Source organism: Loxodonta africana, chromosome 15 (genome assembly GCF_030014295.1).
Source record: "Loxodonta africana isolate mLoxAfr1 chromosome 15, mLoxAfr1.hap2, whole genome shotgun sequence".
In the NCBI taxonomy this organism is placed as follows: Eukaryota; Metazoa; Chordata; class Mammalia; order Proboscidea; family Elephantidae; genus Loxodonta; species Loxodonta africana.
Window position 1 is genome coordinate 72537854 of NC_087356.1, and position 17961 is coordinate 72555814.

Here is a 17961-nt window from a genome sequence, read left to right on the forward strand (position 1 = left end):
TCTTATGATCCATGTGCTCACTGAAGTAGCACTTTTAATGTCCTTCAAGAAGTTTCTCTTTGCATTCACAACTTGGCTAACTGGCACAAAAGGACTAGATTTTGGCCTCTCTCAGCTTTTCATATGCCTTCCCCACTAATCTTAATCATTTCCAGGTTTTGATTTGAAGTGAGAGACTTGTAACTCTTCCTTCCACTTGAACACTTAGAGACTATTGTAGGGTTATTAACTGGCCTAGTTCCAATATTGTATCTCAGGGAATAGGGAGGCCCAAGAAGAGAGAGAGAGATGGGGGAATGGCTGGTTAGTGGAGCAATCAGAATGCACGCAACATTTATCAATTAAGTTCACCGTCTTATGTGGGCACGGTTTGTGGCACCCCAAAACAATTACGATCGTAACGTCTAAGCGCTGATCACATATCACCATAACAGATATAATAATAATGAAAATTTTGAAATATTGCAAGAATTACCAAAATGTGACACAGAGACACAAAGTGAGCAAACGTGGTTGGAAAAATGGTGCTGATAGACTTGCTTGACACAGGATTGCCACAAACCTTTGATTTATAAAAAATGCAGTATCTGCAAAGCACAATAAAAATGAGGTATGCCTGTATATGGATATATATTTCAAATGGTCTCAGTTCAAAATCCAAATTCCTAGGAAGGAGAATTAAATTGGTACAGTTAGAGTGAGATGCCCACTGTTGATTCACTTAATTGTAAGCAGAAGAAGGGATGGCAAGGAGTCAAATCAACCCCAAGGGTCCTGCTCCCCAACCTGCCTATCTTGGGTTCACCAGCCCATGCAGTTATGTGAATCTGGAGAAACCTTGCAGTCTTGCCTGCTGACCTTGAGGATTCCTCGAACTTCACCGCTTGTGAGCAGGAGCCCTGCTCACTGACCTGCTCATCTTGGGTTCACCAGCTTCTGTGTCTCTGTGAATTGGGAAAGGCCTCTATCCTGATCCAAGGACTTGGGACTTTCCAACCCCTACAATCACGTGAGCTGTTTCCTTGATACAAATCTCTCTATATATATTTATATGCATTATTGGTTTTGCTTCTCTGGAGAACCCAGCCTAAGACACATAACAATGTGTGTATGATTTTTTGTATGAGAAACAGACTTGAATTGTAAACTTTCATTTAAATTATAATAAAAAAATTAACAATCTCAATATAATAGATTTATATAAAGTCCATTATGCAACAATCTTGGAAATACATCCAATTCAAGTCCATATGGAACACTTACACAATTTTACACATGGTGTATCATAGGAAATCAATGAATAATTAAATCTCCTTCTTAGAACAAAGCCACTAGGTTAGAGATCTCCAGTTAAACAAATTGTTTCTTGAGACTTATTTGATTGGAACTTTATGTGGCTTTCCCAATAACTCATGGACTAAAGAGGAACTTTATATGGACAGTATAAATATTTATAACTAAAAGATAATGGAAGAGAACCAATGAGCTTCAGCTAAAATTTTATTTTGAAGTAAGTTTAGGAACATTTATGAACATGAAAAGAAAGATAAAATTGAGCTAAGCATCCAAAATTAGATGTTATAAAAATAGCCATTTTGTAAAGGAAATAATAATAGCACAGCAGAAATGAACAAGAGGATCAACAGAGCTAAATGAAAGTCTTTAACAAGTCTAATAAAATGTAAAGGAAATTTGTTTAAAAAAGAAAAAGTCAAAACAACATTATCAATGAAAGGAAGAAGTAACAACAGAGGAGGTTGAGCTTTGTAAGAAAATATAATAAATAACTGATTAAAAAAATTGAAAACTTCGACAAAATGGCTAATTACCGTGTAAGCTCATTAAATGTGATTTAAATGAAAAGCTGAATAAATTACTGAGCATTTAAAGAAAATTAACTGGTAGTCAACTGGCTCCTCATCAAAAGACACTAGATCCGGGAAATTTTACATGTGAATATTCCAAATTGTAAAGGAGAAGATAAACATTATATAAAACATTTCAGAGAAGAAAAATAGAGTTACCTAACTTTTGTTAACAAGAAGTTTGGACATGTTATTCCATAGTGGGGGCTGTTAACCTGTTGGTGCTGCAACAAATTACCTCAAGTTTAGTGGCTTAAAACATCATGAATTTATTATGTTGCAGTTATGGAGAAAGAAAGCATAAAATGTGTTGGCAGGACTACGCTTCCTCAGAAGACCCTAGGGAGAAATCCATTTCATTGCCTTTTTGAGTTTCTGGAAGCTGCCTGCATTCCTTGGCTCTTGACCCCACATCACTCAGATGTATCCTTTCATCACATCACATCTTCTTCTCTGAGCTGCCTGCCTTCCTCTTACAAGGACTCTTTGTGATTACTCTGGGACCACCCAGATAATACAAGATAATCTTCCCGACTCAAGATATTTAACTTTATCAGATCTGCAAAGTTCTTTTTGCCCTTTGTTGTTGTTAGTTGCTCTCAAGTCCATTACAAATCATGGTGACCTGATATGTTCAGAGTAAAACTGCTCCATAGGGTTTTCAAGACTGTGACCTTTTGGAAGCAAGTTGCAAGGCCTTACTTCTGAGGTACTTCTGGGTGGATTCAAACCACCAACCTTTTGGCTAGTAGCTGAGCACTTAACATCTGCACTACCCAGGGCCCTTTACCATGTAAAGTGATAAATTCATAGGTTGTAAGGATTAGGACTTGTACATCTTGAAGGGCCTAATCCTTTCCTTTCTGGTCTATATATACCATTATTTTTATATATTTCTAGATTCGATTTGCTAATATTTTATGGCATATCACTTCAGCAATTACACAAAGCCAGATAAATAAAAGGCTTGACAAGACTCCATGGGTATACTCATATAAGGCTTTAACACAAGTGAAGGTACAGCAGGCTACAGACACTGCCGCAAAGAGGTTCAAGACTTCCAGGCATTGCTTTCACAGCTTTCCTAACTACAAATAGCTTTTCAGTATTTTTCTTTCTTTATCTTTTTAACATTTATACACCAGAAAAAGTAGAAGGATAAACACCAAAAATACTAATTATTTGACCATTCAAAGAAATACAAGTATTGCTTTAAAGAAACATTCCTGTTTATCGAATAACACATGATTAAGTATGTTCGTAATCATGCACAAGCTTAAGAACTCGTTTACAGCTTTTCACCACTGAAATTTGAACTTTATGAAGGGTACCAATAGATTGATGCCATGTAACAATTAATTGCTTACTAACTAAATCTAGTTATTTCTCTGGCCAGTTAGCTTCCATTGGAAGATCTTGATGAGGAGGGGGAGTACGTTAATTCAACACTTTTGACTTTTAATATCAGTATTATTATCACCTTTACTATCAGTATTATAGGTTTTATTAAAATCAATAAAATTAAATTTCTAAATTGCACTAGTGTTATGCAAATAGCAATTATATTATTATGAGTTAGACTAAGACCATTCTGAAATACATCAATTAGAATTAAAATAGTATGTTCTCATAATTCCTAAGAAAATCACCCCATTCCCATATACCAAATGTTGTCATAGATTGAAGTAGAAATCAAGGGCCAAGTCACAGTTAATTCTGGACTCCAAGTCTCTTATGAGCGTTGACACATGTCCTATTTCATACTGGAAGGAGTGGATTCCCAACTGACCTGATTTTTGAGCAATGCCCATATTCTTCTAATTGGTAATATTCTTGTCAAGCTTAATAGGTCTCCAATTCCAACGTAAAACACCTATACGAAGAAAACTACAAGACACTACTGCAAGAAACCAAAAGAGACCTACAGAAATGGAGAGACATACCTTGCTCATGGATAGGAAGACTCAATATTGTGAAAATGTCTATTCTACCAAAAGCTATCTATACATACAATGCAATTCTGATCCAAATTCCAACAACATTTTTTAATGAGATGGAGAAACAAATCACCAACTTCATGTGGAAGGGAAAGAGGCCCTGGATAAGTAAACGATTACTGAAAAAGAAGAACAAAGTGGGAGCCCTCGAACTACCTAATTTTAGAACATATTATACTGTCACGGTAGTCAAAACAGCCTGGTACTGTTACAACACATACATAGACCAAAGGAACAGAACTGAGAATACAGACGTAAGTCCATCCTCATATGAGCAGCTGATATTTGACAAAGGCCCAAAGTCAGTTAAATGGGGGAAAAGACAGTCTCTTTAACAAATGGTGCTGGAATAACCAGATAGCCATCTACAAAAAAAATAAAACAAGACCCATACCTCACACCATACACAAAAACTAACTCAATGTGGATCAAAGACCTAAATATAAAATCTAAAACGATAAAGATCATGGAAGAAACATAGGGAAAATGCTAGAAGCCCTAATACATGGCATAAACAGTTTATAAAACATTACTAACAATGCACAGATACAGGAAGAGAAACTAGATAACTGGGAGCTCCTAAAAATCAAACACCTATGCTAATCCAAAGACTTCACCAAAAGACTAAAAACATTACCTACAGACTGGGAAAAAGTTCTTAGCTATAACATTTCTGATCAGCGTCTGATCTCTAAAATCTACATGATACTGCAAAAACTCAACAACAAGACAAATAACCCAATTAAAAAGCCGGCAAAGGATATGAACAGACACTTCACTGAAGAAGACATTCAGGCAGCTAACAGATACATGAGAATTGCTCATGATGATTAGCTATTAGAGAAATGCAAATCAAAACTACATTGAGATTCTATCTCACTCCAACAAGGCTGGCATTAATACAAAAAACACAAAATAATAAATGTCGGAGAGGTTGTGGAGACACTGGAACACTTATACACTGCTGGTGGGAATGCCAAATGGTACAACCACTTTGGAAGTCGATTTGGCACTTCCTTAAAAAGCTAGAAATAGAACTACCATACAATCCAGCAATCCCACTCCTTGGAATATATCCTAGAGAAATAAGAGCCTTTACATGAACAGATATATGCACACCCATGTTCACTGCAGCACAGTTTACTATAGCAAAAAGATGGAAGGTGCCCATCAACAGATGAATGGATAAATAAATTACGGTTTCTTTACATAATGTAATACTACATATTGATAAAGATCAATGGTGAATCTGTGAAACATTTCATAACATGGAGGAATCTGGAAGGCATTATGCTGAGTGAAATTAGTCAGTTGCAAAAGGACAAATATTGTATGAGGCCACTATTATAAGAACTGAAGAAATAGTTTCAACAGAGAAGAAAATATTGTTTGATGGTTACAACAGCAGGAGGGAGGGAGGCAGTATTCACTAATTAGGTAGTAGACAAGAACTATTTTAGACGAAGGGAAAGACAACACACAATACAGGGGAGGTCAGCACAACTGGACTAAATCAAAAGCAAAGAAGTTTCCTGAATAAACTGAATGCTTCGAAGGCCAGTGTAGCAGTGGCAGGGGTTTGGGGACCATGGTTTCAGGGGACATCTAGGTCAATTGGCATAATAAAATCTATTAAGAAAACATTCTGTATCCCACTTTGGTGAGTGGCATCTGGGGTCTTAAACACCAGCAAGCAGCTGTCTAAGATGCATCAATTGGTCTCAACCTGCTTCGAGCAAAGGAGAATGAAGAACACTGAAGACACAAGGTAATTATGAGCACAAGAGACAGAAAGGACCACATGAATCAGAGACTACATCAGCCAGAGACCAGAAGAACTAAATGGAGCCCAGCTACAACTTATGATTGCCCTAACAGGGAACACAACATAGAATTCCTGACGGAGCGAGAGCAGTGGGAATCAGACCTCACATTCTCGTAAAAAGACCATACTTAATGGTCTTGCTGAGACTCGAAGGACCCTGGAGGTCATAGTCCCCAGACCTTCTGTTAGCCCAAGACTAGAACCATTCCCAAAGCCGACTCTTCAGACAGGGATTGGACTGGACTACAAGACAGAAAATGATACTGGTGAGGAGTGAGCTGCTTCTCTCAAGTAGACACATGAGACTATGTGGGCAGGTCCTGCCTGAAGGGGAGATGAGAAGGCATGGGAGACAGAAGCTGGCTGAATGGACAGAGGAGTACAGGATGAAGAGAAGGAATTCACTGTTTCATTAGGGGGAGAGCAACTAGGGATATCAAGGTGTATATACATTTTAATATGAGAGGCTGACTTCATTTGTAAACTTTCACTTAAAGCACAATAAAAATAAAATGAAATAAAAATAGACCTCCAATTCCTATTTCACAATGTAAAACTAGTGCCACCCAAATGCATTACATGGATAATTTCAGTTTGAAAGCTTCTTAAATTGCACTAATGGGTAAGTCTGCTTTTTGTATATGCATGGGGTCTGGGAAGTCAGGTATCATACATGCAAATCTTTTTTCTGTTTATAGACTCCCATAAAGTATGAAGACCTTGTCCCACAAATAAGTTCATTGCATGTTTCCACTGTGAAGATTGCAGGTTATTTTCTTTGAGCTACCTCCACTTCTGTCTGGAGGAGCACATGCAACAACACTGTTGGGTTGGTGTGCACATACAATCTTTCCCATCTTTCTCCCCTAGCATGTTGTTGGTCTTTTGAGTTCATCTATTTTTCTAAAATCAAGTTATCTGTCCAACCTGCTTGCCATTCTTCACCATCTTCCTGAAATAGCAATTGGCCTTCTAATGGGCAACTTGGACCAAAAAGTCTTTTTGCTCAGTATATCTTTTCATCAAAGACAGATTCAGCTTTTCATAGGACTTCTAGACTCGTCTCAATTTCACTTAAGCCTCTTTTAGAGCAATTTAGCCAATGTTAGTTTATACATCACACTGACTGCTAATTTTTGCTTAAGTACAGTATACATTTCTGACCAAAAGGTATTGAGCTCCTGAAGACTATGTTATATGTCTAAGAGTGATCCACAAATAGACCTTAGTTTGAGTATGTCTAAAAGCTTACATAAGTACCGTCAGTTAATATCATGGTTTTCAGAAGTGGATATATGAGTCCACCAAGTTGCTCCTAAACATCAATTTCTGTCAAACATTCTTTACCTTAGTTATCAACATCCATCCACAAAACCATGGTTTATAGTTGTTAGGGTACCATGACAAGTGCAGCAGATACTTTATGTCCATTTTATATAGGCATCTTTCTCAACAGATCACGACCTAGGTTAATAGTTGTGCAGCGGTCTCTGGCTTTGTTTTGAACAATGTCCTTTGTGAACACTCAGGAGGCAACGGTATACACATTACCTCTCAAAGGTAAAACAATGTTAGAATTATCCCAAACGTTTATCTACAAAATATAATTAGTGTCATCCAAATACATTATATAAAGGACTTCAGATTGAATGCTTCTTACACTGACCTATAACTTTAGTTTCAAAAACAATAGTAGTTTTCACCAGGCTTTGTTTTTATGGGCATCTGTGAATATAGCAAAGATAATTATTCTCTTGCTCTCAGCTTCTCATGAGGTATCCAGGTAGTATGTCTTTCCTTTTTGTGTTATCCATTTATACACTCCCTTTCCATCAGCATTCACTTCTCCTTCTTTCTCTTTGTTATTTGCTATTAATGGTTATCCACACCCTTCTCTCTGAGGTGTGACTGTTACATTCAGCAAGTGGACTGACCCACAGAGTTAGCAATAATATGATTCTGGCCAGTATGATTCGTTCTCCAGTCCTAGTCATAAGGAGAGGGTTACATAAGTACGAGCTTATAGAAATGTCCACTGGATAGAAAAAATAGAGATATCATTAATCCAAGCCTAGATAGGTGAGGAGAAGGAATAAACCATCCCAACATTCTGTTAGGATTTACAACATATAATATTTAGAGGTATTGCTACGGTGTCATGTTAAGCAATTGATTCTTCCTTTGGAACTCGTAAGTGTAATTTAGGTCCATGTATCACAGGATCAGGAAAAGAAAAGGAAATATTCATAGAATTAGGAAAAAAATTATGTAATTTATTGTGTCACTCCACAGCCCTCTTCCATATCATCTCCACATTAACTCCACACTCTATCCAGTGGTGACCCCCCAACCAAAAAAAAAAAAAAAACCCGTTGCCGTCGAGTCAATTCCAACTACAGCAACTCTATAGGACAGAGTAGAATTGCCCCATAGAGTTTCCAAGGAGCGCCTGGAGGATTTGAACTACTGACCTTTTGGTTAGCAGCTGTGGCACTTAACCACTACGCCACCAGGGTTTCCCCCGCTTAACCACATTCACTCAATTCTGCAAGTCATTCCTCCAATCTCTCATCACCACCCAATTTAACAAACAGCTGTCTCAAATGTCCATTCCAATTTTCAATTAGTCCATTGATTTGTTGATGGTAAGCTATGAGATAAATTCATTGGACTTGGTGGGTTTTAGCTCATTGTTACACATACAGTAGAAGAGGTTCTTTGATCAGATGATAACTGAGCAAGGGTTTCAAATTGAATTTTTTTTTTTTTTTCTGTTCTAGGCCTCTAATAGCATTGGAGACATTTCCTTCTGTTTCCAGGTATGCAAATCCAAGTTCAGAACGAGGATCTCTCCCAGTCAAGACTTAGCAGTATCCACCTGGAGTGTAACTATCCAGCGCAATCCACACGTCACCTATGGGACAGCCCATATCCTCTGGGAGCTGGCTCAGAGCTGCCTTTAGTCTCCATGTTCCAGTTGACAAACAGGGCAATTTTTAGCTGCATTTCAAGATTGTAAGGAAAGCAATGAAATACCATGTTTCCTACCCATCTTTGTACTGCTTTAAGGCCTCCGTGATTGCTCATCCCTGGTATCCATTTCCAAAGTCCACTTCAAAAGAGCAAACCAAGATACCCACTTGTTGATTCCACTTTAATTTAGAAGTTGTTTTGGGTTTTTTTTTAATTCCTGTGAATGAGCACTAAAATACTCCATTTTTATTTTCCCTATCCATGTACATGGACTTTTCCATAACTTGAAACCCCACACTGTGGTTTCTTTTATCTTTCTGTCATCTAAGACCCATTTTCTGGACCATATTACCAGTCCATTACCTACTTCCCATAAATTGCTGTAAATCCATACTATAACATAATTTTTCGTTATCTAGTTCCCCTGATGCCATGGAGAATACCGCTCTTAGTTCTATTCATTAAGCCAATTTATCGTTTTCTTCTCCAAAGTGCATCCATCAACCAACTGCAACACAACTGTCTTACAGAGAATGCTAGTCTGCCACCTTTGAACTACCATCTATAAACCATGCTGTCACGTCCATCTATGGAGTTAGGTAACTCATCATGGCTATCTAATGTAGGGCCAAAGGGGACAGGAACCACCTGTTCATGTGTTCAATAGGTACTCCCAAGTAACTCCCCTTATTGTATGTTTCGGAATATACCATTCCCATTTGATTTGGTATTGGTATGTTGTTCTGACAAAATTCATGACAGGTCTCAAAATAATTTAGGTATCTCTGTAATAGAAAATTTACCTACAGCCAACAAACAATTTCAACTAAAGACCAAAAAAACAAACGAAACCCATTGCCACTGAGTCAATTCTGACTCATAGAGGCTCTATAGGACCGAGTAGAGCTGCCCCATAGGGTTCCCAAGGAGCGGCCAATGGATTTGAACTGCCAACCCCTTGGATAGCAGCTAAGCTCTTAACCACTGTACCACCAGGCCAAAGTCATCTATCCTGAATGCATCCTCAGATAATTTTCCAGTCCAAATTGAAGTCATCATCTCTAGGTGCTAGTCGTGGGCTTTTGAAAAGTATTAGTCAGCATGAGTGTGTACTGCTAACACTTCTAATACATTTGAACATCAGGATTCTTCTTCAGTGCCAAAGGAATCAGATAGCTCTTTGAAACTACAATATAACCTCTTGCTGTTTACAACTCCGTTCAAATTCAGCTTTTTTCCTGATAGCTTGTTTGCAATTCTCAGGTATTATATATGATTTCTTAGGAAACCAAACAACCCATCAATCTTTTTGCCTTTTGTTTTCATTTTGGAGCTGGTAAAAACAATTATTTATTCAATAGTCATTCGAAGGATATCTCTCATGGCTCCAGCCCAGGCAATTCCTAAGGATTTTGTTGTTTCAGCTGGACTCTGCACTTCAGCCAAATTAGTCAGTCACACCCTATTCATATGATTAACCAGCATTTGCAATTCAGTCATAGCTTGATCTTCAAATTGAGATATCAATATTATACCATCAGTATAATGAAATAACAGTACTTTTCAGTTGAATCATTTCTAAGAGATTGCTCAGAAAATTGAAAGACAAGCAAGCTACAGACTGGGAGAACACATTTGCAAAATATATATCTGATAAATGACTTGCATCTAAAATACATATTTTAGGGAAAAAAAACCTTTCATAAATAAATAATAAGACAAGCTGAAATAAAATTAATAATGGCCAAAATATTGGAATGGACACTTCATTAAATAAGATATATAAACAGAAAATAAATATATGAAAAAATTCCCAGCCCCATTAGTCATTACAGATCTACAAACTAAAGACAAAATTAGATGATTCCACTATACGATTATGAGATGGCTAAAAAGACTGACAATACCAAGTGCTCACAAGGATGTGGAGTTATAGTAACTTTCATACATTGCTGGTAGGAATGCAAAAATAGTACAATCACTTTCAAAAACAGTTTGACAATTTCTTAACATCATAAACACATATTTACAACACAGCAGTCTCACTGCCAGAAACTTAACCAAGAGAAATGAAAACAAATATTCACATAAAAACATGTAATCAAATGTTCACAGCAGATTTATTCACCATAGTCAAAAACTGAGAACAATTCAAGGGTCTATCAACTGAGGAGTGGATAAACAAACTGTGGGATATCCACACAATATATAATACCCAGCGATACAAAAGAAGAAACTACTGATACATGAAACATTTACAAAGGTCTCAAAAGCATCAGATTAAATGAAAAAATCCAGACATAAAAGACTGCATGCTTTAGGATTCCATTTATATGAAATTCCAGAAAACACAAAACTATAATAACAGAAAACACATGAGTGCTTCTGTGTGTTTTCTGAGTGGAGAGGAGTGAGCGTTTACCACAAAGGGCACAAGGGAAGTTTTTAAGGTAATGGAAATATTGTAAACCATTATCGTGGTAGTGGTGGTGGACACACAGCTGTACACATTTGTCAAAACTCAACAAATTATGCAACTAAAATTGCTTATCATATATAAATTATACCTCAATAAAATGAATTTTAAAATGTAGGCTGTGTGTGTGTGTGTGTGTGTGTGTGTGTGTGTGTGTGAAGAGTCTCAGTTTAAAGAGCAGTTTAAACATTATTGCAGTACATTATCAACAGCTTAGAAAAAAAAAAAAAAAGTTTCCCAAGTTTCCAGCTCCCTGGGGCAGATCTCTAAGTTTTTCATTAAGTAAATAAAATAGAACACCTGTGAGAGTCTCCCAGGCGTCCTTAACTTTGTAACTGTGATTAGTTGCTTAATTTTAACATTCTTTGATTGCAACAATAATAATTAACTTTTTTTTTTTTTTGCCAAGGTCCCAAAAGCCATTTAAAACCAAATCTCTAAATGCAAACAAACAAAAATCATTAAATATCACAGCTCATAAAATTGTAATCACTTTAACGTAAGAAAGATACTATCTTCTGGAGAAAGGAAATAAGGTATCTAAATTTAAGTCGCCATATGCCTGTCAACTGAACAGTAGTGCCTCAACAAAATGATGAAAATTTAGGGAGGTGTTTTAAGTCAACGCAAATATGAATTTTTCTAACAATCAAGCCTGTTGAAGTGAAATGAGATGCCTCAAGAAATATTTTAACATCACTGTACAACTTTTTGGAGACATTGGAGAATTTTTTAGGACCAGATTAGCTCATATGCCCTTTAAGTTCTCTTCTAACCTAAGATTCTAGGAATTTGAATAACCCGCTTTTTCTGGATGGGTCTACAGAAGAAATAGAAATTGACTGAATAGATAGAAAATTACATTCCTACAACTGAAAAAAAAATCTGAGATTTAGAAAACTTTCAGTCTTTTTACTAAAGATCTAAAATAGCAGTCAGAAGAGCTGGGCTTAATTCAATTGTATCTGACTTCCTGATTCATCACCAAATCTAACCATTCTGCCACCCTTGGTCAAAATGCATATTATTTGAAAGCCAGAGGAATATTCAGTTGAAATATTTTGAATTATAAAAGGTTAAAAGATAACGTGGCACGTGGGCTTATTCTCAAGATAAGTCTAGACCTGGACTTTTTCTATGGCACAAGAGAGAGGACTAGAAAATGTAATCAGAGTTACGAAAACAGAGATTTCCAATCAAGGGAGAAAGGATCAAGTACTTAAGCAAAAACTGAATAAACATTTGCTGTGGTTTTGAAAGGGCTGTTTAGATCCCATGGGAAAGGGCATCAGAGTAAGACTGAGAGAGATTTATCTAGAATTCAAAACTGCAGCAATAAAAGAATCTAAAGAATAGATGGAACACAGTAGAAAAAAAGACAAACAAATTTTGAGTTTCTTAGCATATTTGAATGAAGAAAACACCTATTATTCTGCAAATCAGTACGATGTAAGTATTTTTTATGTAATTATCCGTATTTATATGTTTGACAATCTGTTTTTTGTCCGTGTATATTTTGCAAATTAATGTGAAGTTCTTGTTCTGTAAAAAATTTTAGTGAGGGTACATATCAAGTGTTATAGCTTTACCATAACTGTACAATTGGAAGTTTTTAATGTACTTCAGTGACAATTAAACTTTTTCACATTTTACTGATAGTTATCCCATGATATAGCAGCAAAGATCTCTAAGTATCACTAACCTCTCTCCTATATCTTATTCCATTTCTGTTCATCCTTCCCCATGTTCTTAACAAATATTTGTTGAGCACCAGGTAGGTATAAATCACTGCGGTAGGCACTGTCTTAGACCTTGAAGTATAACTACATCATTTTATAGATAACAAAGATAAGACTCAGGGAGTTAAGAACCTCATTAAACATTACAGAGCTAGAAGAAATACAGAACAGGTTTCCTCATTCTAAAACTTGCTACACTTTTCACATTAGGCCACATTTCACTGACTAAATCTTGAAATGTGCAATTTTCTGGGTATCCACAGAATTGGTAATGAGGAAAAATACCAAAAAACTAAAAACAAAACCGTTGCCATTCAGTCAGTAGATTCCAACTCAGAGCAACCCTATAAAGACCCTATAGGACAGAGTGGAGCTGCCCCCTACGGTTTCCAAGGAGCAGCTTAGTAGAAGTGAACTGCTGAACTTTTGGTTAGCAGTCGAGCTCTTAACAAGTATGCCACCAGAGCTCCACCAAAAAACTAAAAGCCTTAATTTGGCAGGTTTATAATGAAATTGTTTCCTACAGATTGTCAAGATTAAGAATATTTCCTCTACACATGAGAGCTCCTGAGGGCCCTGAGATAATCTAGAAAACCAGGGTTGTTTTCTTTTTCTTTTTTTTTCACGATCGGGAAGTTAAGAGTCTCCACAAGGGGGTACATCTTCAGTGCTTCTCAAAGGAGTATATTTATCCTAAAGTACAGCAGAAGATGAAGCTCTCAATGCCATTTTCCCATAGTTACATAATCTGTATGACAACCATGCAGAACCCCCACTCAATTTGTTGTCCAACCATCTCAGATTTTGTTGTTAAAAATGGCATATTACTTTTGAAGGCCCCAAGTTCTCTACCTTTCTCAATCTCAGAGGAGAATCAAGGTTCTATCAGTGTCATAAAAGACTATCTAGGCAAGGAGAAAAATGGAGGACAATGAAGCTGTTATAAAACAGTTGACTAGACAAATAGAAGGAACAATGGGGTAGATGAGAGACAGTTGCATGGGATCCACACTATTCTCCTTCAGGTGCTTATCAGTCCTCAGTGATGTCAGTGATGAAGGGAGAAGGAGGGAAGTGAAAGGGAATGTTAAAGTGCTTCTATGTCTCTAGTAAGGTGTTCTAGTTTTACATTTGTCTCAATAACCTTAAGACTTATCCACCCAGATATGGTTATGTCTTTTTGTGCAGTAATGAACAGTTTGGGGAATTTTTTTTTTTTTTTTTTGCTTTTGTTTTTTAATTTGGGAATATGAGGAGGTGGGAAAGGAGGAGAAAACACTAGAATATTTATGATGGAAAGAGTTCCTCGGGTACCAAGACCCTATGTCAATAGTTATCTCCTTTTGGGGTCTTTTGATAACTTAAAAGGAGATAACCAGCCCATCTTGTAGTAACTTAGAAGACTATCAGGAGAAATCAAATGAAGTACCTTGCTCTTGTAGACTGATCTCTTTCTATCCTAGTATTTTTCCTCCGGCCTTCTTGTGACCCTCCTGCCTCTAAACCCTGAAAGATCTGATACATACTAGATGTATTGGTATTTGGGTCCCTCCCCCATGCCCAACACTCATATAGCATTAATTAATTATTCAGAATTACAATCTTACTCAATTTTCTAGAGATGACTTATGTCCAAATAGACATTACATTGATGCTTAGCACATAGTACCAATGAAAGAAGTGGGTAGAGACAAATACAAATATCCCTTTCAACAACTAAAAAAAAAGTGAAAGACTACAAGAAAAACTAAACACAAATTGTCACAGACATCTGTATTTGACATATGAAAACGCAGGTTACAGAGCCTCCATTGCTTAATCTTGGGGTAGCTACAAGACAGTGCTTGAAGGAGGACCTCTCTAAATTCTGATTCATTTATTTACCAGTAAATAAATAAGCAACTTTTATGTTCAAAGAATGGGGGATTAAACAGATAAGGTGACCAAAAGAAATATTTAAATAAATGATAAAGAAATATGGACATGATCAATACCCATCTTTTATAGATGTAGAAACAGACCCAGGATTTAAAAAGAAGTAAAAGAGCTCTACTACCAAACTCAACAGCAACTCAAGTTCTTCAGCTCTGAATACATTTGAAAATGACTCAGGTGCACAGAAACCACAATACATTTGTAAAGGAGATTACTTAACAACAAGCTAGCAATGTCAAATAACTCTTTAAAAAACAGTATTTATCAAGAACAAAGATGATAGAGACAAAAATCTTATTATGAAAACAAGAGTAAGAATGACTTGATTTGTGGGATAAATGAGTAATGAATAGAAATAAAAAGGGAAACTACAGGGACCAGAAAAAGTCACAGCCAACTTTTCAGATACAACTCCTGTCAGAAAAAGTCTCAAGGTAAAAAAAAACAAAACACCCAGCTGCTGGGAGTTACATTTCCCAGGCAGAGGGCCTGAACAAAATGACCTCCTTTAAAGAGGAGCCAGGTGGGGTACAAGCCAAGAAAGCATCAAGCTCAGGCTTTGGAAACTGGTCATTTTAACTTGTCACTAAAAAATTAGCCACAAAATAATACAGCAATAGACAGAGCTTCAGCTGAACTACAGGGACATGCAATGCAGACGTCAGCAAAGTGAAGCGGCAGTATTCAGAGCTAAAGCTGAGTGTGTTAAATACCATCTGCCTGCCTGTGTTTCATACTCCACCTTTTTTTTTTTTGCATTACTAAAAATGATCAGGATCCCCCGGGTGGCAAAAATTGTTAAGCGCTCGGCTATTAACCAAAAGGTTGGCAGTTCAAACACATCCAGGAGCACCTCAGAAGAAAAGCCTGGTGATCTGCTTCCAAAATGTCACAGCCATGAAAACTGTATGGAGCACAGCTCTACTCTGCACGCATGGAGTCACCATGAGTCAGAATCAACACAATGGCAAATACTTATGGTTTTAAGAAATAACTTCCTCTCCAAATGGCTGAAAACAATATAAAGTATAAGAGATCCGTTTCAGAGAACCTGTAATAATCAGTCGAATTGCTCATTCTCCTAGACGTTGCCACAGATGTAACATTTTTGAGGAACAAAGAAGAAACACACTGACCATTTTTCTGAAAGACAATTTTTCACAAGTACGTAAAATTGCTTATGCAAATTATGAACCATGTATCATGGATCTACTTTTTCTGTAACAGTGTAGGCATCAAAAATTTCGTATCATTATAGGAAAGAAAAACTACGTGACCTTATGGAGAGATCAATTATTATTGCATCAGAATTACTTGTTGTCCAACGAGACATGACATTGATAGCACATACTACCAATGACAGAAGTGGGTAGAGACAAATACAAATGTCCCTTTTGTCAGTATCCTGCCAAGCATTCATAGTTTCTACACACTGATTTGGAAGATATCCTAAAAGTTAAAATAACCAAGAAAAACAATTCAACTTTTACTAATATCCCCTGTCTCCATTTTCTAGATCTAATGACTGGATCTCCTGTTAAATCTGCCTCTCAGGCACACAGCTAGTTGGGAAAAGAGTAGAACAGTGGCAGGGGCTTTTGTAAAAGAATAAAATCATAAAAACTTGATGGAGACCATGGACATAATTTCATTCAATGAAAAATTTTAAATATGAGAATACTGAGGTTTGAAGAAGTAATGCAATTTTTCCTAGATTCCACATTTATTAGGATCAGGGACAGGACTAGAACAAATCACGCTTGACTCCTATACAGACTGTTTTCTGCTTTACCCTCATTACGAATGTTGAGACTTAAAAATATACCTAATTTGATTTTCATCTCTTTATATTTTACAATTTTTTTCAGAGACATGCTGCCCACTAACAATTGTGCACAATGAACATGCAAAATCAGACCACAGTGACCGAATTTACCCTGACTGCCTTCCCTGTTCTCCAGAAGCTTCAAATTTCCCTCTTTGCAGTTCTCTTGTTTACTTATGTGCTTACTCTAACAGGAAATATTGCCATCATTTCCCTAATCTGGGCTGATAATCGCCTCCAAACCCCAATGTACTTCTTCCTCAGTAATTTGTCAGTTTTAGACATTTTATACACTACTTCAGTTACCCCAAAGCTGTTAGCCTGTCTCCTACAAAAAAGGAAGACCATATCCTTTCCTGGCTGCATCACTCAAACATACTTCTTCTTTTTCCTGGGAACAGTGGAGTTCATCCTCTTGGCTGCCATGTCCTTTGACCGCTATGTGGCCATCTGTAACCCCCTGCGCTACACCATCATCATGAACAGTAGAGTCTGCCTTCTGCTGGTTCTGGGCTGTTGGGTGGGAGCTTTCCTATCAGTGCTGTATCCAACTATTGTGATTTCCAGGTTACCTTTCTGCTTTAAGGAAATTCATCATTTCTTCTGTGACATCGCCCCTCTGCTACAGGTGGCCTGTATTGATACTCATTTCATTGAGATGATAAACTTCCTCTTATCTTCCCTCATCCTCCTGACATCACTGGTCCTCACCACTGTGTTCTACACCTACATCATTTCTACCATCTTACGCATTCCCTCAGCCCAAGGACAGCAGAAGGCCTTTTCTACCTGTGCTTCTCACATCACTGTCGTCTCCATTGCCTATGGAAGCAACATCTTCATGTATGTCAGGCCCAGCCAGAGCCATCTGCTGGATGTTGACAAGGCGACTGCTGTCCTTACCACAATGGTGACCCCTCTTCTGAATCCCTTCATTTACAGTTTGAGAAATCAAAAGGTAAAGGAAGTCTTAAGAGAAGCAATCAACAGGCTCATGTCCTTATTGCACAAGAGAACTTGAAACATTCATGACATTTTCTCAGAATGATTATTTTCAACTTTTTGACTCAGTGTGGAGAAAGGCATGTTTGAAAACCAGAGATCTAAGATGTGTAGGAAGCTATAAATAGGGGTGGTGCCACATCAGAGGCAAAGTCTTGTAGTTAAGATCCAGAGGAGGCAATTCAGCCACAAAGACAACAACATTGTTCTCAGCTCTCTTATTGGATTGCCTCACACGTGGACTACCATGGATTAATGAAAAAGCAGGTAAGTCAGAAAACCTGAATCTTAAGCCTGGTTCTAGTACTATTTTTTTAATCAAGA

General features: G+C 37.1%; 1 protein-coding gene across 1 annotated transcript; it reads left to right on the forward strand.

Annotated features, from left to right (window-relative positions):
- Positions 1-16714: 16714 nt before the first annotated feature.
- LOC135227753 (olfactory receptor 6M1-like) lies at positions 16715-17656 on the forward strand. The gene has a single exon (XM_064268365.1). The coding sequence runs from the start codon at positions 16715-16717 to the stop codon at positions 17654-17656; it is 942 nt and encodes a 313-aa protein (XP_064124435.1).
- The last annotated feature ends 305 nt before the right edge of the window (positions 17657-17961 follow it).